Genomic DNA, 26,689 nt, shown 5'->3' on the forward strand with positions numbered 1-26,689 from the left:
CCCCCCACCACCCCCTACTTGGAAGCACTTAACCCCTCTCTCTTCTCTGGACTGTTTTCTCGTGTTCTCATTTGCACTTACTCCTTCATTCAACATTTCTTGTTGAGTGCATCTTCCTGATCAGTTTGGAGGACACTGATATGAAAGACACAGACCCCGTCCTGGAGGTGTTCCTTGTCCAGAAGCCGGCAGACAAGTAAATAAAAATATGATGCAGTGTGCTGAAGGCCTTCATAGAGGTGACTGCAGTGTACCAGGAGTTTCAAATAGAAGCTCCAGGAACTCAGCAGGGAACTCAGTGGGTAAGGAAGGACAGGACCCCCTCAGCCTACCTTGTTTCCCCTCTTAGGATAGACGTGGGGACAAGAATTGTTCTACTTTCTTCTCCAATTTGTTCTCAGGAAGCGATAATACAAGGGAGATGAGCAAGGGGAACTGGTCCTCAGCTTCAGTATTGTCAAGAGAGACAGTAGGGCACAGTGGGGAGTGTGGCAAACGGGTAAGCACATGCTTCAGGTAAAGGGAAGGCCACTTCTCAGCCTCAGCTAATGGTTGCTATGTACGAAAGCTAGCCGGTGCTGCTAGATCTTCTGAACGTTCCCGGGGAGCTGGGAATCTGGAATTTGAAAGTAGCCTCTCTGGTTTGTCAATGTCGACAGCGAATTTGAATTCTTTTGAAATCACCACACAGTCCAGAGCAAACTCATCTTTGGGCTGGAGTTGGCCTGTCCAGACTGCAGCCCCCGGAGTATGGAGGGAAGCCTGAATCAGGCTGGGTGAGCTCAGGGAAGGTGCTGGAAGGAGCGCACACGTGAGCTGTAATGGAAAGAGACAGTGGCACAGAAGGCAGAAAGGGAGAGAGCGTATCCCAGGAGGGGGGCCCCACACGTGCAAAGGCAGAGGTACGCAAGAGTGTGGCCTCCGAACTGCACCCCCCCGCCCCGTACCAAGGCCCAGGCCTCCCGTCTGTCCCCAACAGCCACTGGGAGGTCTGATCATGATTCTCTGAGGCTTCAAACCCTCCAAGGCTCCCCTTGACCTGGAAGATCCAGGTCAAACCCCTGAGCGTGACCTGGGCCCCGTAATCCCCAGGTGCCAGGCCCTATGTCTCCCTCCCATCAGCCCCCGCCCCCTGCTCCGGCCGCACCCCGGAGTGCCCGTGGTCCACCACTCTGCCTGGGAGTTACACCTGGAGGCCCTGGCCCCTCCCATCTGGCTCAGCTCCAGATGCTCGCCTCCGTGGCAAATTCCCGGAAAACCGAACATCACTTTCTCCAGGAAGCCGGCCCTGACCCCTGACCGTCCTGCCACTTCTGGACCTCATGAATATGTTCCATCACCCCTGTACCGGGATGGACACCTGCCTCCCCCATACCACCGCGGGCCCCTGGGAGCAGGGCCTATGTTGTGTCCGCCTCTGCCCCATTCACAGTAGACACACGTGGTTACCAAAGGAAGGAATGAGTTCACTGCCCGAGAACCCACAAGCAGTTTGTCTTAACGCTTTGTGATATCCAGATGAGACGTGGAGAATCGGAGTTTACGACATTTGCGCGGGCTCGTACCCAAGATCAAAGGGGATCAGTCCAGGGGAGTCTGCTCCTCCTCCTTCCTTCCCATACCCCCCATCCCATACTCTTCCTGCAGATTCTCCCTCTCCCAGCCACCCTCGCAACTCCCCAGGGGTCCAGCTGTGTGCTTTCAGGCTGTCCTCCAGGCCCCGGCAGGACCCCACCCCTGTGTAGCAGCAGGTACTCCCTGCAGGTAGGGCCCTGCTCTCTCATTCCCCAGTCGGCTGGACATTTCCTGGCAGGTGGTCATTGGCAGCTTCTGGAATGAGCAGTGAAACAGTGCTGGCTGCCCAAGCCCATGCCCTGTAGCTCAGCCCTGTCGTTGAATATATGTCTCAGGCCAAGAAAAGCGGATTTTATGTGCTGGATTACAAAGCAGATAAGCTTCATCCCTTATGGCCGGGCCCGCCTTTCTTCTTGAACCTACACTCAGCCTTCCCTGTGTACTAAGAATAAAAAAAGAGGAGCAGGACATCAGGGTGTCGTTAGGGGTGCCTCGGGGAGCCTCGGGCGGCGGGGAGCCGAGTCCTGAGGTATTTCTACACATGGAGCAGAGTGCAGAGGACTGCAGTCCCTGCGGGGGGCGGGGGGGGGGCGCGCTTATGTAACGCACACCCATCTGTTGCCAGAATTTACTGGGGGCAGAAAGCGCAAACAAATGCAGCTGCAGGTTGGTTTGATTTAATATTCTCCAGAGAATGCTATTACTGTGTGTTTTAGAGGAGATAAAATGAGAGTTTATAGGAAATATAGCTCGGCCTGGTAGACACGGCTTGTTAATACAGTGTTTTGTGTCTGGGAATCCAAGGGAGAAAAGTTAAATGGGGGGAGGGGGGAGCGATTCCAACCAAGGCTTGTTTAGAACGTAAGAAAAGAAGGTGCTAGAAAAAGGGAAGTCTCTTTTATTGGAAAATACGATGATGTCCGTGAAGTCCTGAGGCTAACTTCGCTGGGTTCCCTTCCCCCCTCCTTAGGCGATGCGGTGAGTGTGGGCTGGCCCAGGGGGAGGGACTTCAGGGGAAGTGAGGACATGGGCTAGAATCCGTCCACACAGGCAAACAGAAGGCAGCATGCAGATGTCTATACTCGTCACAGCTGCCGTTTATCCAGGGCTGCGTCCACCAGGCAGGCGTGAGGCACACAGTAGGCACTCGGTCACATTTGATGCATGAACAAATAACTCAACGAACAAATCATCTCAGTTAACCCCCAAGAGTCCTGCAAGGTGGCGTCAGTCCTCACCTTGTAGACAAAGAAGCTGGAGCTTAGAATAGTGAGCTCCTTGGGGGCAGAGAGACTGTGTCTTTTTTGCCAGCCCTGCTTGGAAATGGCTGCCTGGAGTGCCATCTTGAGAAGGATCTGGAACCTTCCTTCTGGTTCATAAAGAGAAGTGTGTGTGATGGATCGGCGGTGTCTGCCTCGGGCTCAGGAGGAGGCTGCGATCATACATCTGTCACATTTTTCGGGGGACTCCTCGGATGGTGTGACTTGCCCAGCGAGTAACTCACAAGGGACACAGCTGGGAGGGGAACGTGAGGGGTGTGGGTTTTTCTCAGCACCACTTCCCCTGCAGAGCTACATCTGTTGGGAGGAAGGAGCCAGTAGTCTCCCTGCTAGAGTATCTAGTAACCCGTCCAAGAAGAGGGCTTTTGGCAGCTCCCTGTGGTCTATGTTTTCCTTCAGAACAAGCCTATGAGTTATCTGCTACCTGGTGGTGCCCTTCGGTAAATACAGGCACATTATCACCATCTTCATCCACAATGTAACCACGCAGATGCCACCTCCAGCCGGGTCACAACAGTGGGGGAGGCAGGACAGGTGCCCGGGTGTATCGTTCCTATACAGAAATGCTGCTCATTAAATAGTCTGTGAATGCTGGATTTTCCCAGTGGTGTATATCTGTGACATTCCGTGGTGGTCTAAGCCAGCGCTATCCCATAGAACTTTCTGTGATGAAGCTGATGTGCTGTATCTGCCCCCTCCCCTCCGGTTCAGTAGCCATGAGCTACAGGTGGCTGTTGAGAACTTGCAGTGTGGCTGGTGCAACGGAGAAAGTGCATTTTATTTTACTCGTTTATTTCTCATTGATCTGTAATTGACATATAAGATTATATTCTTAGATGTTTTAGGTGCACGACCTAATGATTTGAGATACATATATATATATATATTGCAAAATCATCACCATAATAAGTTTAGTTAACCTCCATCAGCACACATAGTTACAGAACATTTTTTTCCTTACGATGAGAACTTCTAAGATCGCCTTTCTTAGGAGCTTTCAAATATACAACACGGTGTTGTTAACTACAGTTATGACGTTATAGAGGATATCCCCCGGACTTACTTATCCTATAACTGGAAGTTTGCGCCTTTTGACCACCTCCCCCCATCGCACCCACCTCCCACTTGCCGCCTCTCGCAACCCACAGTCTGTTCTCTGGATCTGTGAGTTCAGGTTTTTTTAAGTTGCACATGTAAGTGGGATCGTACAATATTTATCTTTCCCTGTCTGACGTATTTCACTTTGCATAAGGCACTCAAGGTCCATCCATGTCTTTGCAAATGGCAAGATCTCCTTCTTTTTGATGGCTGAGTAATAGTCCATTGTGTGTATACACCACATCTTCTTTATATGTTCATCTGTCGGTGGACACTTGGGTTGTTTCCATGTCTTGGCTGTTGTAAATATAATGCTGCAGTGAACACGGGGGTGCAGATACTTTTTGGAGATAGTGATTTCGTTTCATAAGGACAGATCCCCAGATGCAGAATTGCTGGATCACGCGGTGGTTCTCTCTTTCATTATTTGCGGAACCTCCATACTGTTTTCCAGAGTGGCTGTCCACTTTATAGCCCTGCCAATGCACCCACGGTTCCCTTTTCTCTACATTCTTGCTAGCACTTCTTATGAGAAACTGCATCTCACATTTCATTTAATGTTAACTTCAGTAGCCACGTGGGGTTGGTGACTTTGAGCAAACAGATGAGGCCCTGTCCACACAGCCCTGTCCCTTCTCGCAGGGAAGGGAAAAAAACAAGGGCACAAACGAATAATGTTAATTTCAGGTAGTGCTAAAGATACAGTAAGACAATGGGAGAGAGGTCTGGGAGGGGGCCGGGGTGGGGCGGGGGGGGAGGAGGCAGTGCTGCTTTGAGTGGTGAGATCAGGGGGCCAGAGCCAGAGCAAAGGCCCCAAGGCAGGAACATGCTTAGCACTTCTAGGATAGTAGTTTAGGACCTTGGCTGGCAATGGTGAACAAAGGAGAGTGTGAGGGGAGGTCCCAGAGATAGGTGGGAACCAGGTCACGGGGGTCTCCCTGGTTCAGATCTTACTCCTGGAGAGGCAGAATAGAGGAATGGTCAGAGCAAAAGCATTGGAGCCAGCCCCCCTGGGGCAAATCCTGGCTCCTCCTCTTCCTAGCTGTGTGGCCTTGGGCATGTTACTCCACATCTCTGTGCCTCAGTTTCTTCATCCATTAAATGGGGTAATTATTGCTCAGAATGATTCCTGGCCTCCGTGAGCTCTATACACGTGTCCGCTGTTAGCGTCATTATTGGAGGGTTTTTAGCAGGGGGTGATATAATCTGACTGAGGAATAGAAAAGATCACTCTGGCTGCTGTTGGAGAATGGATTAGAGGGAACGGAGAGCCCCCAAAGGAGGCTTCTAGCTAAGGGTCATGGTAGCTTGGATGGGGGTCCTGGTGCTTAGGGGTTGTACCACAGGGAGACTCACTTCATCCCAGGACATTGTCCCAGGACAATGTTTGCATTTCGGCAAGGCCTCTGTTTGGGGGAGGAGGGAGAATTTTCAAAGAAACGCAAAAGGAAAGCGATGAGTTCAGTAACACTGCACGTACCCCTCGCCCAGTTCCACGGTAATTGCCATCCTGCCGTTCTGGTTTCTTCTACCCCCTACTACCTATGATTGTAGCTCTTCTGCCATTTCACTCATAAATTCTTCAGTGCACATCTCTAACAGATAAGGAGTTGTTTTTTATATAACCCCAATGCCACTATCCTACCTGACCGTAATAATTATGCGCTAATAATCATCAGATATCCAGTCCATACTCAAATATCCCTAATCATCTCAAAATTGTTTTCTTATAGTTGGTTTGTTTGGATCAGGATATAAACCAAGCCCAAACATGGCAATGGCTTCAAAGTCAAAGGGGCAACCTTAATTTGGTCGGCTGAGTCAGTGTGGCCTGGTGACGGTGCCCCGTGGCAGGGTCTGGGCAGCCTCGGGCCTGGGGAGCACGATGGCATCTTAGCAGGGTGGCTGGTGGGAAGGGGACCGACCCAGGTGCATGAGAGGCTTTCTGAGGTGTTGACCTCAGGCTTGGTCTAGGTCCCTGTCAATCACCAGAGGGTGCTGACATCTGTGAGCAGAGTCCACATTCAGGAGGTTAGGGGCTTGGTAACCTTCAGAGCCCCAGGAGTCCCGGGTTTGAAGCAGGCCCCCAGCCAGCAGGGGAAGGAGATGCAAGCAGAGAATTCAGCCTTTGGTGAGGGGGCCCAACAAGGTGTTCAGGATCCAAGGGGCAGGTTGGGATTCAGGGCCAGACTGCTCCCAGCAGGAATGAGAGCACAAATACAGAACCAGGACAGAAGCTGAGGCCCGGGTGCTGTATTGCGCAGACTAGAGTGGGACGAGCAGTAGCTGGGCTGGACAGACATCTGAGTGAGGGAGAGCTGCTCACCCACATGCAGGTGCCGGTCTAGATAAATCCCAGACCCCCTCGGGGGTAGAGCTCCCCCTCTCCTGCCTCCTGCCCACCTCAGCCAGCAGTGATTCAGTAACTGAACCTATTGATTTAAGTAGCAAAGGACAGAAAACCTAATTAAAACTGACTTAAGCACAAAAGGGAGTTTGTCGGCTCATGTAACAGGAGAGTATGGGGTGGCTGGCTTCAGGCATGGCAGGATCCAGGAGTTCACATGATGTCATCCAGAATCTGCCTCGCTCTTTCATGCATCTCTGCTTTCCTCTGTGTTAGCTTCATCCTCAGGTTCCAATGGGTGGCACCTAATGACATCAGACTCCTGATTTCAGCAGCCCTTGCAGAAAGAGATTGTCCTCATGAAAGCCCCAGGTCTAGGACCCAGCGGTCAGGCAACCTAGGGAGGGCTTACATTATCCCTCTGAAGGGAGGTTGGGGGAAGGATGGATGCCCCGTGGAAAATTGAGGTGCTGTCTCCACGAGAAGGGAACATAGGAAATGATATCTAAACTAGGTCTTTTTTCTTTTTCTCGAAGAACGCAGAAGTCACATGCTGTTGAACTAATTCATCGGCTCCCAGATCTAAACCTTGCCCCAAGCTTAACTTCTGAACCAAGCTTCCATCCTGGCCCCCAGACACTTGTCTTTGGCATTTCTGCCCAGCAAGGCACTGACACTCCAACCCTGCCCACCCAAGCCCAGGCAGGTCTGCCCCAGCTGATCTGGTCCTCCGTTCCCTTTTGCTGCCTGCAGCAGCGTCTCACTCCCACCTCTGCGTCCTCCTCTCTTCCCCCGCCCCTCACTGCCAGTCATCCCAAAGTCCTGCTATTTCCCTTGCCAAAACCTGTCTCCTTCCAGACCCAGCTGCTCCTTCCCCACTACCCAGCCCCGCCGCCTCCTGCCCACTGACCCCCAAGTGGAACGCATCCCATTCTCCCCGCTCCCCTCACTCATCTGCTCAGCCCCCCTGTCTCATCAGCAGAGGCTTATCGATCCCCCACACTCAGCTGTTGTGCTGGGGCCAAAAATCAGACACACTGTCTGCCTCTGCCAGTTCGCACCCAGTCAGGGGGGTTCAGGGGGATCAAAAGCAAACCGCAATTCAATGGGGCTAGTGCAGTGATGAGAGACAAGCCAGGGGACGAGCCAGGGGCCTGGCAGCTGCAGAGGGCCTCTGGGGAGTGGCACAGTCCTGGTACATCGTCCTGGTACATCTGGCAAGAAGGCCATGACAGGGGCTGTGCCCCTGCCAACCAAAGGTGGCTCGTAGACACATTTCAGCCGGCTCACGTGGCGTTTGCAAGATTCTTTGAATTGCCAGCTTTTAAAAATTGGGAGGTTTTATGTGAAAATATGAATTTTTTACCTTTTTTTTTTTTTAAAGATTTTATTTATTTGTTTGACAGAGAGAGAGACCGCGAGAGAGAGAACACAAGCAGGGGGAGTGGGAGAGGGAGAAGCAGGCTTCCCGCCGAGCAGGGAGCCCAATGCAGGGCTCGATCCCAGGACCCTAAGATCATGACCTGAGCCGAAGGCAGTTGCTTAACTGACTGAGCCACCCAGGTGCCCCATGAATTTTTTACTTTTACTGAGAAATGAAGATCTGGCGACACCAGGCCACATCCACAGCTGGGAACTTCAGGGAAGCTAAGTCATGGCACCGCAGTCCCCACCACTCCCACTGGTCTCCCTGACACAGTGACACATTGTTACACCACATCACCTCTCCCATGTGTGATGCTCGCCTAGAGCCCGCGTGTATGTGCATGCATGTGGGGGGGGCCACTCCCAGACCCCCAAACTGCCCCCCTAGCTCTTCCATCCCTGTGTAAGGTTTTTTTTATTAAAGATTTTATTTATTTATTTGACAGAGAGATCGAGAGAGCACAAGTAGGCAGAGAGGCAGGCAGAGGGAGAGAGAGAAGCAGGCTCTCTCCTGAGCAGGGAGCCCGATGTGGGACTCTATCCCAGGATCCTGGGATCAGGATCCAAGCTGAAGGCAGCCGCTTAACCGACTGAGCCACCCAGGTGCCCCCCTGTGCAACTTTTATCTCCCCCTGCTCCCCATAAAACTGTTCTCTTCGCTATGCCTTTGCTCCTGCTGTTCCCAGAACTCAGAATGCCTAGCCCGCCTTATTACAAACCCGGCCTTCGGGGACATTGAGGTCCTTCTCTCTTCGCACACGAGCCTCCTGCACAGCCCTAGCCTGCCCCAGGCCCCTTCGGGTGGTCTCCAGCCATGCCTTTCCAGGCACCAAGTCCCATACTTCCCTAGGTGTTCCTCAGTTTCCTGAGCCTCCGATACCTCAAACGGGGTACCCCTGGTCAAAGCCATCCCGCGGGTGTACCCCACTTGGCCCTCACAGTGTTGTCCAGCTTGTGAATCACTTGACAACATTTGAAACTTGGCTTTTGATGAACTGGCAACATTCTGTGTGTGGCGTCCATCAGCCGGAGCTGAGTGGCCCCAGGCACCCTCTGGACTGGGGGGCATGTGTTCTCCTGCTCACCTCAGGCCCCACACACCCCCTCCCCACCACTGTGGCCCTACAAGCATCTGAGTTTGTGACCCCTTAATATGCAGACTGTCATGCCCTCCTTAAGATGAAACTTGCTTTCTTCTTTCGCATCCCACATAGACCAGGACCCCGAAAGGCCCCACCGTGTGTACATACACCGTGTGTATTCGATTGAACAGAATTGTAAGAAGTGCATTCTGGGGCCTCAGCCCAGATCTAGGGGAGTCCTGGCCTACGGACAGCAAGAGTGATTCTAGGCCCCATGCTACAGGGCATGGGATTCCTCCTCTGCCCAGAGCAGGGGGATTGCTGCACCAGGCCTTAGGGGAGCAGGGAGTCTCTGGGCCACGCTAGCCCCGAGCTGCCAGGCTTGGCAGGTACATACACCCAGGCAGTGGGCGGGGTGCACAGCTTACATTTCTCACTCACGTGCCATGTGCCAGGCAGTATTCAAAGGGCTTTGCATGTCTCAGCTCATTGATTCCCCCCAGCAGCCCTATGAGATGGGTACGGCATGGTCAGCTCCACTCTACAGAAGGAGAAACTGAGGCACTGGACAGCAAAGCAGCTGGCCGGTGGTCACATGACTGCCAGGCCGTCTGGGGCCCATCACACAGTCCTGCCTTTCAGTAGAGACTGTGGTCACTGGAGGGCCATGCCCTGTCGAGGCGGCGGTCACTGCCCCTTCGCACTGGCCCCGTGGTGCCAGATGGCCTGAATGTTCCAGAGAGGCCAGAAAGCTCCCGGTTTTTAGAAATTGTCAACTAGGGACGCCTGGGTGGCTCAGTCGGTTAAGCGTCTGCCTTCAGCTCAGGTCATGATCCCAGGGTCCTGGGATCGAGTCCCGCATCGGGCTCCCTGCTCTGCGGGGAGCCTGCTTCTCCCTCTGCCTCTGCCTCTCTCTCTCTCTCATGAATAAATAAATAAAATCTTTAAAAAAAAAAAAAAGGAATTGTCAACTAGTTTTGGAAATGTTAACTGCTCTGGGAGTCAGCCCAGCCCAGATTTAGCTGTAGGGCCGCCAGTTAGTGACCCGGTCTGTCACATCCCACCTGCGGCTGTGGTCCTGCGTCTGTGATGTTGGGAGGGCCAGAGTGCTTGGCCCAGAGCCCAGCAGGGAGTAGGTGCTTGTCAAATGTCACAGCGTCTCACCGTCTTCTTCCGACTTTCTACATCACAAAAATGGTTTTCATTGCTCTTCTTCCCCAGGGGTGTGTAAAAGGCCATTAAGGTCTCCTCCCCATAAAACATTCAAGTTCAGGTGCTCCAAGAAGGAGCACGTTCAGTTCCCAGAGCTAGGCCTCAGGACAGATAGGAATTAGGACAGGACTGTTCCCTGTCCTTGAAGATCTTACATCCAGGCGGGGACAGGCACCAGCTGGTAAGCCCAGCTCCGAGAGCCCAGAGGAGGACCCTCGATTCCACCAGAGGAGGGGAGGAAGGGGCGACAGAGAGGGCCAGGGGATTCCTGGAGGAGTCAGCCCCTGAGCCAGGTCCTGAAGCCTGCATGTGGCTCCTAGGCAGCAGCAGCTCAATCCCCAAAGCGCCCCCATCCCCAATAAACCTACCATCAGGGGGAGCCCCCTCCCAGTCAGCCCAAAGCCCCTGGGTCATGACAGAACCTATAGAGTGTGGGATGCTTCAGTATGGCCCCCACAGGCTGTGCATGAATGGGGTCCACCATTGCACAGCTAGGCCAACTCCAGTTGGGTACCCCAGGAAGGGTCTGCTTTCAGGGACTCTGCCCGGCACTCAGCATTTAGGCCTAGCCAGTGCCTCCTCCAGATGCTGTTCTCTGGGGGTTGTTGGCTGTGCTTAAGGCAGGTGTTTGTCTCTGGGGAGAGCGCTTGGTGAATGCAAATGCCCACACCTCTGCTTGGCTTGTTGTCATAACGGAACTGCACCACCATCCATCTCTGCTGAGTGGTGTGTTTGCTCGTTGGAAGAGATGTCATGTGGCCCCAGGGCCAAGGAGGAAAGTGGCCTTGCAAAGTCGATTCAATTACGTAGATTGAAATAATATTAACATTGTCGTATTAAAAATGCATGATGGTCTCAGTATGGTGGGTTCTTGTCAACTGTAAAGAAGGACAATAAAGTCGGGGTGTGAACAAGGAAAGATGCTCCCATTCACCCCAAACCAACCAAAGGGTTCCAAAGGGTCCTTTTGAAAACCCATGACAGAAGAGTGTCTCTGAAGGTTAAGAGGGTAGGAGGAGTTTCACCCTGGACTCCTTGGAAGCCAGGCCAGAGGGGGAAACAGGCAGGACTAAAGACCTGCTTATTGGAAAGGAGGAAGCAGGCTGGTTCCTTAGAAGTGAGAGAATCGTCTCCCTGTATCCACACCCAAAGACACACCACATGCAGAGGTTTACTGAAGGGACACCAAGGAATCTAGACCTGCAAAATCCTTGAGCTGGCTTTCTCCACACTGCACATGTGCATCTCACGTGGTTTCTAACCTCGCCTCTGAGGTGTGGTGATGGGGACATCCCTACATCTGTAAATACGGGGGAGGAGTCTGGAAGGACACGTGTTCGCACTCCCCACCCAGGGCCCACAGCAATCGCCTCCAGGGCTGAGGAGGGAGCCAGGATGGGGAAAGGAGAAAGTCGGTCCACGGGGACTTAGTGAAAACTAGAAATGGGGTCAGAGGTCCGCCCAGGGCAGGTGATTCTGCCCGTGGCCAGACCTTCTCGGGGTCTAGCTTGACCCAAAGGGAGATGCCAGTCAGAGTGGCTCCCTGCACACCAGCTGCACAGCCTCGGGGAAGGCTGAGCCTCAGTGTTTTCATCTGCAAGATGGGCCCTTGTGGAGTTGCTCCAAGGCTGGGTGACATGATGCGGCCTTTTTTTTTTTTCATACTTGGAATTCCCGGTGAAGTGACTACTATTTGTTTCCCAACCAGGGACGCCCCTCCGGTGATCCTTGGGCCAAATCTGCCTACAGATATGGCCTGTTTGGCCTTCAGAGTGTTGTTAACTTTTCAGATTTAAGCACCATCAGGCAGGACCCGAGCCTCTCGGCTCCCCACGCCCCCCACCACACCCTGAGGTTCCACCCTTGCACATCTGTCTCCCACCTGCCTGGCCCCCTGCGTCCCTCCTTCTGTCCCTTCTCCGCCAGACTTCTTGGAGGGAGCCGGGCGGCAGACGGCTAGAGGTCAGGCGGTGCCCCAGGCTGTCCGTGGAATGCAGACAAAAACACATCGGGAGCCAGACATCTCATTAGGAGAGCCAGGGTGCCCACCTCGTGACTGCGCTGGACCGGAAGCCCTCCCCAGCACCCCCAGCACCTCTTGAAATGAGTGTTTCTGTCTCGCCAGATGTTTCCATGGTGGAAATTGTGCAGAACGAGTCATTGATGCTGCCCGCGCTGTCCTTCTCGAATAGCTATTTCCTGATTAATTCACAGCACGCGCCCGCTCTGTGCCTCCGCTAAACAGAGAACACATCCATATAAACATGTAAAAGAGAGCTCTGAGAATCGACTTTTCTGACAGTCGGCAAATAGTAGCCTGCCATCTTGCAATTGGATGATTGAAGCCGGGTTCCCGTGGTGTAACACAGGCTTGATGCTTCTCATTCGAAATTGCGACGGAAACCTCTGTGGCTGGAACTCGGCGAACTAGAAGTTTAGTTAGAGCTTATTCACCCAGCGGCAGGAAGGCTAAGGGGGGGATTACGGAGAGGTGGACACCGCTGGGGTCTCAGAGTCCATATCTCAAACCCAAATCAGCAGCCAAAGCGAGGTAGACACTGTTCTGGGGATGAAACAATAGGCTGCCATTTTCCCCATGAGATTTGTTCTCAGGACACTGTCAGAAAGCAGTGCCGTTCTGGAGAAAAACACCTGTGTTCATGCTCGTGTAGTTCCAGAGTAAGGGTTGAGTGCCAATCATGAGCCAGGCACCTGCTGGGCCCTTGGACAAGATTGGTAGGGCCTCCACTGTCTGAGGGCTGAAGTTTGAGTGGGGGAGACAGGATCTAAGTTAAAAGCTGATCAACAAGATTATTCCAGAGATGGGAAGGGAATCGAACAGGGCAATGAGAGAGAGAGGGGACCGGATGAGTCAGGGGCTCGAGAGAGGGTCAGGAAGATGTCTTGGAAGACAAGGAGGAGCCAATCTTGCAGGTGCCTGGAGCAGAACAGTCCAGCCCAGGTCCCAGGGTGGCCATGAGCTTTGCAGGACCACGGAGCGGCAACCAGACCGGTGTGTGGGGAGGGGGGCAAGAGGGGGAATGTGATAGGAGCCGGGGTCAGAGAGGTCAGCAGGGGCTGGATCACATGGGCCTCATTGGCCACTGAAGGGAGCTGGAATTTATTCTCAGTGTCGTGAGAAATTGCTGGGCAGTTTTAAGGAGGGGGCTGCCATGAGCTAATAATGTTGTTTAAAAAAAAAAAAAAGACTGGGCTGCCGTGTAGACAAGAAAGTGTGTTCGTGTGGGGTGGGAGCAACTGACAGTGCAGAGAGGAAGCGGAGGCCGATTAGGAGGCTCTGGTCATTGTCTCAGGGAGAGATGGGGCCCCCCGGGCTGACGGGCAGCAGCGCATTCAGGGACAAGGGGTCAGAGATTCGGGAGGGGTTTTGGATGTAGCCCCTACAGACTTCTGACAGACAGGATTCTTAAGTGAGAGAACAAGAGGAATCAAGGAGGACTCCTAGGTTGGGGCACCCAGTTGAATGGTGGGACCATTTTTAAGATGGGCAAAGACCAGGTTTGAGAAAAGTGGATCAAGAGTTCTATTTAGGATGGGGCGCCTGGGTGGTGCAGTCTACTAGGAGTCCGACTCAATTTCAGCTCAGGTCATGATCTCAGGGTCCTGGGATCGAGTCCCGCGTTTGGCTCCACGCTCAGTGGGAAGTCTGCTTGAGATTCTCTCTCTCCTTTTCCTTCTGCCCCTTGCCTGCTCCCATGCTCTCTCTCTCTCTGTCTCTCTCTAAAATAAATAAAATAAATCCTTTTTTTAAGATTTTATTTTAGGGTGCCTGGGTGGCTCAGTTGGTTGAGCGTCTGCCTTCGGCTCAGGTCGTGATCCCAGGGTCCTGGGATTGAGTCCCGCATCGGGCTCCCTGCTCAGCAGGGAAGTCTGCTTCTCCCTCTCCCTCTGCCTGCCACTCTGCCTACTTGTGCTCTCTCTGTCAAATAAATTAAAAAAAAACCAAAGATTTTATTTTATTTATTTGAGAGAGAAAGAGCACAAGCAGGGGGAGGGGCAGAGGGAGAAGCAGATTCCTCACTGAGCAGGGAGCCTGATGTGGGGCTAAATCCCAGGACCCCGAGATCATGACCTGAGCCAAAGGCAGACACTTAACCGACTGAGCCACCAGGCATCCCCTAAGTAAATAAATCTTAAAGGGAAAAAAAAGAATCCTGTCTGGGGCATGTTAAGGTTGAGATACCTGTTTGATATCGCAGAAGAGAGGTCTCACCATCACTTGGCTTGCTGGAGAGTTCAGGGTTGGAGATTAAAATAATCAGGAGTCATCAACAGGAAGATGGTATTTTGGGCCTTGGGCCTGGCTGAGCCCACCTAGTGGAGGGCACGGGGAGATCCAGAGGCCTGGGATTGAGCCCTGGGGCAGCCTAAGCAGAGGAACGGCAAGGACCCAGGCGCTGCAGCTGTGAGAGCCGGATGCAGGAAGGAAACCAGGCAAGCGCAGGGCCCGGAAGCCCAGAAGGAAGTCTACAGAAGGGGGGTAACCCGCTGCACAAACGCTACCAAGCCCCAGCTGAGGACTTGTGCCTCTCCCAGCGGATCTGGCGACCTGCTGGACCCTACAATTTATTGTCCAAACCAGGACACTTTAGAGGATGGAAAGTGGGTTTTATGAGTGATGACACCAGGACAATAGGAGTAAATCCAAATTGTCCCAGACTAACAAGGAAGCTTCTGCATCCCAGAGATTGGTGCCCTTGCTGAGGAGGGATCCACGTAGAGGTGGGGGCGAAGGCCCGACGGGGGCGAGGCTGAAAGACAAGGTGGGAGGAGCAGCTGTGACAGGGACTCTCAGAGTTGAACAGACAAATGCGGGCGCGCCCCGCAATGGACCACTCCTCAGCAATGAAAAGGAATAAAACCCTTAATCACACAACACGGCGAACCTCACTTCTGCTGAGTGAAAGAAGTCAGGCCAAAAAGAGTACGTAGTACATGCAGGATTCCTTTTATATAAAAATTCTAGAAAATGCAGAGTAATCTGTAGTGACTGAAAGCGGACGGGCTGTTGCCTGGGGGCGGGAGAAGGAGGGAGGGTGGGATTACCAAGGGGTACCAGGGAACTCTGGGGGCGACAGATGTGCTCATTAGCTTGATTGTGGAGATGATACACCATAATGTATACACGTGTTAAAACTTACCAAGTTGTAACGCTTTAAATACGCACAGTTCACTGTATGATGTACGGATTCTATTTCTCGTTTATAAAGCTGTTTTCAAAGAAAGAGTTTTGCTCTAAAGGGAATGGATAAACAGGGCAGTGGCAGGAGGAGGTGTGATGATATTTTAAGCATGAGCAAGGAAACATCCAATGTCTGTGTAGGGGCACAAGTGTTGTGGGGAGGAGAGGACAGGAAGGCTAAGCCAGGGATCCTGTTGTGAAGGTTACCGTATGAATGTCATGCCGAGGACTTTGGAATTCATCCCGTCAGCCTGAGGTTCTCTACCTTCCATGTGCCAAAGAACCATCCGGAGAACCTGTTATAAGTACAGCACCACACCACGTCCCCTTGGCCCCCCTCTGATCGCAGCTGAGGCGGGACAGCCCCCGGGCATGCTCACAGGGCAACACCTCAAGGACTCCCAGGTCTCCCTGCCTTTTGAAAGCCACCAGGGCCCTCAACTTGTGTCCCCAGGGGCAACCTTCAACAGTGGAGAAGCGGGTCAGTGGATAAACACCCCAGCCTCCCGCGTTGGGAGGGACACTTCTGAGGTGCATTCTGTGGGTCCCTGCAAGGCCCCAGCACGATGGAGCCCCATTTGCCTACAGCAGGGGCTCAAAACTGCTGGGGGGCTTTCTCCTGCCCTATCTTACTCTCCCTTCTCCCTCTTGGGAACAGCTTCCAAGTAAGCAACGTGTACTCAACCCTTGCCTCAGGCTCTGCTTTCAGGGCACCCAAAATAGGACACCCATGGAATCAGGGGCTCTGCATTTCACGTGCACATCAGGCTTTCCTGACGCAGACGTCCCAGGAACTGTGTATTAAAGAATCGGCAGTGGAGAACAAGAAGCATTTCACAAAGGGGAGTGACTGGGCCAGCTCTGCTCTTGTAGGGAGTAAACTCTGGCAGTGTGAAGTTGAGGTTGAAGGTGGCAAGAGACAGGAAGCAGGCAGACCAATTAGCAGGCTGTTACCAGTGTCCCAGCGGGGAGTAACGGTGCGAAGGCAGCAGTCGGGCTGTCTCTCTGTGAACGTCCTTTGATTTACAGAGTATGGAAGGGTTCACACAGAAATGACACCAGCCTTATTTAACATCCCGGGTCCTATGGGGTTTTTTTGTTGTTGTTTTTTAAAGCTCACGTTTCTAGCATCCCACATGTTTCTTTTCTATCTCCTGCTTCCAAACTTCGATGCATCAGCCTGATGCCACACAGCTTCATTTTGTTCCATCTTGTGTTTTTAGGATCTTGACATCGGTGCCAAGAACGTGAAGCTTTACGTCGATGAAAGTCTCATTTTCGATGGCACGTTAGACAAAGGAGGTGGAGAGGCCCCAGCTGACCAGAGCATCCCGGCTAGCGTGGAACAGGAGCAGGACGAGAGCAGGGGAAGGGCCCTGGGTGTCCCCTCGGGGGAAAGCAGAGAGGCCCACAAGATGGCTGGCACAGATGGGGAACTCGCGCCGCCAGCTGCAGCAGTAGCCGACGTGAAGCTTTCTTCCCAAGGAACGTTACTTGGCGGAAAGATGAATCCTCCCGACTGCACGAAGGACAGCTTGTCCAAGTTGAATGAAGATGCAAGCTGCCCAGCAGCCCTAGCCTCGACGGGGGGCATGCTGGGGGCCCCCCCGCTCTGCCCGCCTGTGGAACGCCCTCCCCTTGACCCAGAGCTCTCCCTGGCCCAACAGCTGGAAAACCTCACGAGCAGAAAAGTCTCCGAGCCGCCAGCGAAAACCCCATCGTGGTTGCAACCTTCTGCCATAGGGAAGGGTGGGAAGCAGGGAGGCAGGAAGCCCAAACCGCTCTGGCTGAGTCCTGAGAAGCCTCTGGACTGGGTAGGCAGACTTGTATCAGACGCCATCACGGACACCATGGGGGAGGCTTCTAGAGAGGTCGAAGTTGGGGATAAAGGCCCGAGGCGTGAGCCAGGGCGGCCGCGCAGCTGGAATGTCATCACTGGAGAGAGAGCCCAGAAGGTGACCCCCAAAGTCTGTGATGACTTTGACATCTTTAACCAGCCCTCCAACAGGGAACACCCTGCTAGTGGGAGGAGGGGCCCGAGGAAGGACACCCTCATCAGCAGTCACAGCGATGGCCCGCCAACCAGCAGAGGTAAGCTCGAGAAGCAGGCTGACCCGGGTGCCACCGTCCCCGAGCCCGGGCCACTGATTGGCATGATACCATTTGGCTCCATGGACCTCTGTTTCCTCATCTGCAAAGCATGGGGTTTCTTCTCAAACAGTGGTCACAAATTCACTGTCTCAGGGGGCCACGGAGGTGACAGCGATGAGTAGAATGGGCAAGACATTCCTTGCACATTAAAGTCCTCGATATATTTGTTGTTGCCACCGAGTTATGTCCCCTTTGCCCATTTTTCTTGCCACGTGGCTTTTCCAATCTAGGCTTTGCTATTCCACCTCTGATGGAGACGTTGGTGTCTAATGACTTCACTTTATTCTTAACTGTACCATCAGAAAAATAACACAAGTGCGATGAGAAATAGCACTTGGCACTTGCCTGGGCGTGGGAAGTACTACAGAGAGTGGTGAGGAGTGTGGCGCTGGCGAGAGCCAGCCCATCTAAAACAGGCAGCTGCTCCCGCACTCAGAATGCTTCCTGGCAGTTAGCAATGCAAGGCCGATGTGCCAGGCCTCCCTTCTCCTTTTAAGGAGAGAAATCAGGAGTGTAGAATATTATTTATTATTGGCAATGGATTGAGAGTATTTCTAAAACTACTATGTAGGTCAAAAAAAAAAAAGAATCTGCTGGGAGGACTCACCTGGTGTGTGAACTTTGCAGTCGATCATATCTGAGCAATCTAAAAGGCTGGGCTTCTAGATATTTGCACTCCAATTTGGCTCCTGGGAAGGTGCGTAGCCCAGCAGCTAGGCGTCAGACCATTTGATCCCAGCCTCTGTTGCTTCTAGGCTGGGACTTACGGAGCTGGGCACATCCCCTTTCTGAGCCTCAGCGTCCTCAGCGGTAAAATGGGAACAAACCGCCTCCCCCCCATCCTCAGTGCTGTGAGGAAGGAATAAGAGGATGGCGGCACATATAACTAGAGCCTGGCGTATGGGAAGTGCCCCGCAAGCACCAGATCCTAGGGCCTCTGAATGGAACTCCACCCCACCGAAACCACTGGCCTGTGGAGGGACACCAAGCATACCATCTCATGGGAGGATAAAATGAGGTCATGTGTGTGCAGCGTTTGGCACAGTGCTAGCTGCAGGTGTTAGGTGCCGCGGTCCATCATCATCCCTACCCCCCACTGTGTGATTCTGCCTCCTGGCGTATCTGTATGGGAAGCCAGGGTATATTCCCTAGTGAATCGGGTCAGCGTCTATTCTGTTACTCTCCAGAAGACAGACCCCAAAGGTCTGCACTCAGCCCAACTCTACGCTTAGACATGCAGAGAGTTGGTGGCTTCTTTCAGAACCCCGAGGTCACGTAGGGCACCGGGGCACGTCCCTCAGACACGGGGTGCCTTTCCGCATAAACGACAGGCTCTCTTCTTCCAGGCAGAGTTTCCCCCCGGGCTCCCCAGGCTTACACACTTCTGCTGCCCACCCCCACTCGGACTTAACCCTGAGACTGGGTGTCAGGGAGGAGAGCAGAGCAGAAGAACCGAGAAGCGCTTTGAGGGCAGAGACTGTGTCTTATCTGTATCGGGGTCCCCAGGACCCAGATGCCCGACACGTGGTGGGTCCTCTGCAATGTGGGAGGGGTGGTGTAAAGAAGGAACTTCGGTGGCTGGATGCATGGCACGTTTGCATTAAGCTAGGCTCTCTCTCATCCAGGCATGTTACTCAAATGATTTCATCCTCATGCCAGCCCCCTTTGACAGATAAAGAAAATGTGAGGTTTAAGTAACTTTTCTCGGGTTGCATGGCCAGAAGGGGTTAGAGCAGGATCTGAACCCAGGCCATCCTGCTCCAGTATCCATGCATCGAACTAGTTACCCTATGGCACCCCATTTCTGCAGCCACCCGACCAGGGAGAGCCAGGTGATCATGAGTCTTCCTGGTAAACAGACCCACAGAACCTCTGGGAACTCCGAGGTGATGGGTGTTATTCTAACTTGTCCACATTCAGAAGATTTGGTCTCATTTTCATTTCTTTCCAGGCATTTCACTGCTTGGCTTAATGACACATTGAGAACCGAGCCCTGGAGATTTAATGCTTGTTAAGCCAGTCATGCTAAAAAGGGAAGTTGCTTAGAAATTTTAAATTACCCATTACATAGAGCCAAATCCCACAGCCATGCCCTTCAGGAAAGGTGAGGGCCAAGCCCTCCAATATGCTTCTAGAATGAGTGACTGCCTGAGTTCTTCCCTGGGGCTAGAGTCGTGTTGTCCCCAAAGGATAGAGCCTGGAAATCCTTTTGTCCAACAAAGCATCTCACTGTAATGTCATTTGCATTTTAGAAGCGTCTGCATCAGGGGTCCATTGGCTAGAGGTGAATAAAATTGCACCTGCCCAGTTTGAGCACAGGACCTCCAGAGGCAGGAAGTGTGGCTGCCTGTCACCTGAAATTGGAAGGAGGAAGCAGAAAGCCAGTGGGCGCCCAGGAGACTTCTCCCTCCTGACTCCCCAGGGCTGCTGGGCCCTGCCTCTGCCACCTTCCCTCACTCTTCCTCATGAGATCAGCTTTCCGTGCTCTGTGCACAGGGCAGGAGGTGCCCCACCTACCAAGAGTGACAGTTGCCCGGCTCTCGCTCCCAAAGTCTCAGGGGAGACGCTGATTGGCTGACGTGGGTCAGGTGTCCGCCCTTTGTCCAATCAGCCGAGGCTGGAGGGCTGTTCACCTTGAACACACATGGCTCTGTTGTGTCTCCCTATGTTCAGTCTCGTTTCCTGTTTTAGGAAGAACTAGTATATACCTCACGGTGGTGCCGTTGATTTTTACAAGCTTGAGTTTCGAACTTCATAGTTCCTGTTTACCTCCACCAAGGGATAGTTTTAAGTCTGCAATCCCGTCATCTCATCCTAGTGCCCCACCCCCATGAATGGTGTGTTCTCCCACAGACAGAGGGAAACGGGGGCCCCCAGCCTGCTGTCACATCCAAGAGGTCCAGGAGAAAGCCTGCACCTCTCTGCTTTCAAAACCCTGACTGTACATCTTGGGGAGGAAAAATCAGAAAGCAGGAGCAGAAGGAGAGCAGAGTCCTGCCTTTCTTGCCCACCCAGGCCGAGACACACAGGCTGAGTCCCTGACACATGATGTCTGTTCCCTCTCCTCAGCTCCCTTACAGCCCAGCCCAGGCCGTTCATTTCAGTCAGTGGAAATCAAATCCCAATAAACTGATGTCATGACAATCCATATGGGAAGTTCCTTCTGCCAGATGTTAAGCCTCACGCCTGGAGGAAAGGAAGGAACTCCTGGGGTCTTTTTTAATGGCAAATGAAGAAGGAGGGGAGGGGAGAGGACAGGTGCACCAGAGCTGACAGATGGAGGGGGGAGTCCCTCGGCTCCCAGGCGTTGCATAATGGTGATGCCAGCCAGCCATCCCTGGGCCAGCAAACGTGGACTGAGCACTTCTGTGCACCACGTTCTATGCCAGGCCCTGAGACGCAGCAGGGAACAGAGCAAAGAAGTCCTCCCCAAGGAGGAGGGGGCCAAGAAGGGCCCTCACGTGGAGATCCGGGAGAAGAGCATAACTGGCAGAGGGCACAGCAAGCCTAAGCAGGAAGAAGACTTGTGTCCATGGAACAAAAGGCCCACACAGTGGAGCTGATCATTAGGGAGAAGGTGTGAGGTGAGATTAGAGAAGCGGGAGGGGCCCCACCGAGGCCCTGGGGGGTCATGGCGAGGAGTTAGGTGTTCTTCACCCCCAGCTGGAGACGGTATGCCGACTGGAGGAGTTGGTGACAAATTCCCTTTCAGGCACACACTGGATATGTCTGGACCTCCGGAGGGGTCCTTGGAACTGGAAGGTGGTGGCGAGCGGAGAGAAGCCAGAACTTGACCTAGAAAATGGCAACCAGGAGCTGGTGGGGTGAGGTCAGAGAGGGAGGGCAGTGTTGAGAGGACCGGATGGGGTAGGGCCCCGGCATGGGGAGGTGGGCAGCAGCCGCAGGGGAGAGCCCAGAAGGGCAAACGCTCCTGAGCCGGCAGAGGAGGGACTGTCTAGTGGAAGAGCTTCGCCTGGGATGTCAAGCATGAGGACTGAGAAAAGATTGAGTACTCGGAGTCATCGTGTACTTGCAGCTCAGTGGAGGGTTGTGAGAATTACAGGACTCTTACAAAGGCAAGGGATGGAACACCACCAGGGGTTTGACTTCAGGCATGGCTGCATCCAGGGGCTCAAATGACTCTCTCTCCGTCTCTTGACCCACATTATCTGTGTTGGCTTCATTGTCAGGCAGGCTCCCCCCCTCCCCCAGGGTAGCAAACTGGCCACCAGCACTGCACACCCACGTCCGGCATCCTGCCACCCAGGGGCACCAGTCTAAAGAGAGCCCCTCTCCGTAATTCCCTTCCCAGCCTGGAAGGACGCTGTCAGCATTTGCCTAATCTGGATGGTCTGACGGTGGGGGATCCCCAAAGGAAGATCAGGAGAAGGGCAGGTGGGGCTTGGGTGGGCCAAACCAGTAAGTCCACAAAGAGGCCCCAGGTTGCAGGGGTTGCGGGAGGGTGGGAGTGAGGAGGGCGCAGGGGCTGCAGCCAAGGGAGGGAGAAAATCGGGTGGCGGTTAGAGGAAGCCACGAGATCAGGCCCCGCTTCCTTTTTCTTTCCGGTAGGAGAGATTTATGTGTGTCTGCAGGCGGAGAGAGGGCAAGGTGCCAGCGGGGAAGGGGTGATGGAGGGTTCTGGAGAGAGAGGATAATTGATGGAGCCAGGCCCCCTAGGAGCCAGGCAGCAAATGGAGTGCAGGGCACAGTCCGGTATGAAAGGAGGAAAAACAGAACGTCAGTGTCATCAGCTGCTGTTTTTCCAGAATGACACCCTTACGTGGCAGTTAGCTGAGGTGTGGCTGTGAGGCCAGGCCAGTGCTGGGGGCTCAGGCTGAGGCTTTTCTGTTCTACGAGGAGGAGACTGCGGCCTTCAGAGCCAGCCCTCTGAGGGCCAGGCCCGCGCCGTCCATGTGCTGGGGACGCAGGCTTCTGTTCTCGAAGCCAGCCTAGCCACACGTAGGAGTACATTCCTTACCCGTGTCGTCAGCGTTCCTTATAGCACTTTTTCCTGATTATAAAAATAATACATCTGGGGAACTTAGAAGATCAGGTGACCAAGAAGCAGCTGGAAGTCCTTCCTCCTCACCACCCAGAAAGGAGCATATTAACACATTGGTGCGCGCCGCCCCTACCAGGGTCTGCCGCAGCCAAAAGAGCGTAGCTGGCTCTTTTCCCATCGAACATTCTTTTGCGAATGTTCCACCTGCCGTTAGGCAGTCTTTGAAAACACTGTCAGAGTCACGTGATGTGACAGCCTCGAAGCAGCCCCTCTGGTTGCTGACTCAGGCGCTACCCCCACCCCCACCCCGCCCGTCGTGGGAGCCTCTGACGTGCAGGACGGGTTCTCGCGCAGGTTCTCAGGCAACAGAAGGTCTGCCCTTGACTTGCATGGGGGTCCCATTCTCAGGAAAGCCAAAGTATATTGAAAACTGCTTTGCTTTTTGCAAAACAACCAGATTCTAGACTTGGGTAGCTATGACCAGTTTTTGACCCACCTGAATGTTGGCGTGTGACGGGAGGCCCCGACTGTCCCCATGCAGGGCAAGAGATTAACATCCTGGCCCCACCTGTCAAAGGCCAGGCATTGAGACAGAGCCAGGAGCAACCCCCCTGATTTCTAGAATGTCCCCCTGAGGGCGACCCCACCTAGCCGAGAGCCCCCTCCGTAAAGGTCCCCACTCACACACGTGCCGCTAATGGGGCTTCACCCCTCCTGTGTTCTTCCAGAAGACACCCGGTCCGGCAAGACGCCGCCGCGGTCCCGGTGGTGCAGTGAGCAGGATCACATGCTGCACGAGTCCTGGGACTCCCTCAGTGCCTTTGACCGCTCCCAGCGGGGTCGCATCTCCAACATGGAGCTGCAGGGGGACATCCTGGACGAGTTCCTGCAACAGCAGATGGGCAGCCGCCACAGCGACCAGCTGCCGCCGGGGAAGGAGGAGAGGCCGGAGCCGAGGAGAGGGCCGGAGGACAGCTCCGCAGAGACGCACGACGGGAGCGACTTTGAGATCCCCGTCTTGCCGTATGGACAGCGCTTGGTCATCGACATCAAGTCGACGTGGGGGGACAGGCACTATGTCGGCCTTAACGGAATAGAAATATTCAGTTCTGAGGGGGAGCCAGTGCAGATCGCGAACATTCACGCGGACCCCCCTGACATCAATGTTTTACCAGCCTACGGGAAAGACCCCCGCGTGGTCACCAACCTCATCGACGGGGTGAACAGGACCCAGGACGACATGCACGTCTGGCTGGCCCCTTTCACGCTGGGCAAGCCCCACTCCATCTCCATAGATTTCGTGTGCCCTTGCCAAGTCGCCCTGATCAGGATTTGGAACTACAATAAATCTCGGATACATTCCTTCCGCGGCGTGAAGGACATCACCATGCTGTTAGACGCTCAGTGCATCTTTAAAGGAGAAATCGCCAAGGCCTCGGGGACGCTGACGGGAGGTAGAGTATGTCTGTAAGAATGTTCTGGAAGCCCCTACCTGCTACCCACTGAGGCTCTGAGGAAAAACTAAAGGCCCTGGCTAGCCAGTGACAGATGGGTCTCTCCTCTTCCTGGGCCTGGCTCACTCCTCACTTTTTGCAGCATAGGGGTGCAAGGGCTGACTTCATTTAAGCTCCTCCCCTGGGCACCGGCCTTACTCAGCTTCCCTAGCACTTGAGTCAGAGAAGGGGGAATTCTTCTGCGAGCGAGTTACTGAAGGGTGCTCCCGGGAGAGGCTGTGGTGCAAGGAGGGAGACAGGATGGGAACAGGGAGATGCTAGGGGTTGAGGGAGGCTGAGTCTCAGCCTGATCCCAAAGGGAGTTCTGGAGCATAAATTGCAGGATCTGTCCTGCCTTAAAGGCAGAGCAGCAGGGCTCCCTGGGTTGGGGGTGTAACTTCCACGCCCTTCCCGGCAAGCCTCCAGCCCCCAAAAAGGGATCGGCAGGCACCCGGGTGGGGGCCCAACAGCATCTGTGAAGGTGCCTCCCCCACACCTAAGAAGCAGCTCTCATTTCACGACGGATCACAGCGACTCTCATTAGGTTAGCTCCCTTCATTAGGTCTAAGTGGTTCTTAGGGCATGTGAATTTCATTTGCAAATGTGTGACTAATAAAAAGGCTTCCTAACACAAATCAGCAACTGTCGGTGGGTGGGGATTGTATAGCCCAGAGGTTGATGGGTCTGGGTTCCTGCTCTCCAAACCATGGGGATTTGGGGCCAGTTGACTCTTCTGGTCTCCGTGGTATCCCATCCAGCCCCAGAGCACTTTGGAGACACCATCCTATTCACGACCGACGATGACATTCTGGAGGCCATATTCTGCTTGGATGAGACATTTGACGTGGATGCGGAGAGCCCCTACAGTCTGCAGAGTGAGGAGACGCCCAGGAGGCCGAGCACCGCCGGCAGCGAAGGGGAGGACAGGCCCTACACCCAGGCCGGCCCATGGGCTGAGGACCAGGTAGGACTGGCAGGGAGGGGAGCCCCCTGGAGAGATTTCTCCTCCTGACTCCACAAGGAGCAGGAGAAATGAAGATGGATAGCCTTTAAGCTGTTAGTGCTACTGTTTTGACATTTCCCATTTTTCTACTTCATTTTTTGGTCCTCTGTATCATATTTCATTCTCTAATTATGTTTTATTTTTTTATTTTTTTTTAAGCGAAGTGAAGAAAGTATTCAAATTTTAATCAAAGCTAGGAGAAATCAGTTCTGCATCGTCTCCGTAATTTAGAGGTTGGCAGTCTCGAGGGAATTTTTGCTTTGGGTTGCGTTTTGATCACTCACTGTTGGTTTCGATGGGAAGGACTGGAAACGCTTTTAATAGGCAGGCTTAGAATTAAAATAATGATCATCTCAGGCATCGTTTCCTGCACACGTCGGGCAATCCAGTGGTGGAGCACCACGTTACCGTGTGAACCACCCTTGCAGGTAGAGACCATCAATATCCCCATTTAGGAAACCAAGGCTCAGACAGGTTAAGTGACTTGCCCAAGGACACACAGCAGGAGAGTAACCAGGCTACAACTTGATTGCATGACTCCAAAGTCTGTGTTTTTAACTTGATAAAGCAGTTTTTTAAGAAGTGAAAGACTCTCAGGGGAAGGGCCAGTCCAAGTGAAGGACCAGGAATCCAGAGACCCAGGGCCCCCAGGGATGGTCTTGAGGCCCTAAGGAGAAGGAAGAGGTGGTTACAGAAGGTGGGGGAGTGGAGTGGGGACAGCTGGAAGCCAAAGGACAGAAGGCGGGCCTTGGCAAGGTCATGAGGCTGTGGTGTGCAGATCCCACGGTGTTCACTGGAAGGTAAAAGCCCACAGGGGCCAGGCAGAGTGTTGTGCAAGACTGAAGGGGTGCTTGAGCCCCCTGCTTCTCAGGACAGACAGGAGTTGCTAGTTCATGTTGATAGTTGTCCTGATTTTTCTCGAGAGAAGCCAGAAATCTGGGGTTTTATGGAAAATGTCCCAATTAAAAACTGTTGGCAACTAAGTGGGAATGCTTTCAAACCTTCTATGAGCCACCGCACGTCTGTGGTCTGGATTTGATCCCTGGGTCTCCAGTCGGGAGCTGACCTTGAAGCCTTTCATGTGCCCAGCACTTTCCAAATGCTTCTAAGGGGGGCGCCTGGGTGGCTCAGTCGTTAAGCGTCTGGCTTCAGCTCAGGTCATGATCCCAGGGTCCTGGGATCGAGCCCCACATTGGGCTCCCTGCTTGGCGGGAAGCCTGCTTCTCCCTCTCCCACTCCCCCTGCTTGTGTTCCCTCTCTCGCTGTGCCTCTCTCTGTCAAATAAATAAATAAAATCTAAAAAAAAAAAAAAAAGGTTTAGGGGCACCTGGGTGGTTCAGTCGTTAGGCGTCTGCCTTTGGCTCAGGTCATGATCCCAGGGTCCTGGGATCGAGCCCCGCATCAGGCTCCCTGCTTGGCAGGAGGCCTGCTTCTCCCTGTCCCACTCCCCCGCTTGTGTTCCCTCTCTCACTGTCTCTCTCTCTGTCAAATAAATAAATAAAATCTTTAAAAAACAAAAACAAAAATAAAAAACAAATGCTTCTAAGGGTCTCTGACCTCATCTAGCCTGTGAGGGATAGGGAGGAATCCTTCTCCCAGCCCGAGTGCTGGGAGGCCAGTGGCTCCCCCCTTGAAAGTGACAGGGCTGGAGCTACACCCCACCTGGCTGGGTATCCAGGTCAGCGCACCCACCAGGGAGTGTCCCAGGAGGCTCCGGGAGGACAGGGAGCCAGGGAAGGCAAAAGAAGGCACATGGGTGCCAGGGCAGCAGCCTTCCTGGTGACCGAGGCTGCTGGGCATCGTGGATGCTCCTGGCAG

The 26,689-nt window shown here is 53.6% G+C and overlaps 1 protein-coding gene across 15 annotated transcripts in view; it reads left to right on the top strand.

Annotated features, from left to right (window-relative positions):
• Positions 1-26,689, top strand: part of KATNIP (katanin interacting protein) — a 184,139-nt gene that overhangs the window by 133,759 nt on the left and 23,691 nt on the right. For all 15 annotated transcript variants that reach the window (XR_010411933.1, XR_010411934.1, XR_010411935.1 and 12 more), the window contains 3 exons: positions 16,446-17,313; positions 23,104-23,829; positions 24,627-24,832. Coding sequence is in view for 10 of the 15 variants with exons in the window: in XM_064592888.1 (XP_064448958.1) it covers positions 16,446-17,313; positions 23,104-23,829; positions 24,627-24,832 (1,800 nt within the window). In the remaining 5 variants the exon portion in view is untranslated. The remainder of the gene's footprint in view (positions 1-16,445; positions 17,314-23,103; positions 23,830-24,626; positions 24,833-26,689) is intronic.

The sequence above is a fragment of the Mirounga angustirostris genome, unplaced genomic scaffold, assembly GCF_029215605.1.
Source record: "Mirounga angustirostris isolate CCGP_5_RB_7025 unplaced genomic scaffold, mMirAng1.0.hap1 SCAF_5, whole genome shotgun sequence".
Lineage (NCBI taxonomy): Eukaryota > Metazoa > Chordata > Mammalia > Carnivora > Phocidae > Mirounga > Mirounga angustirostris.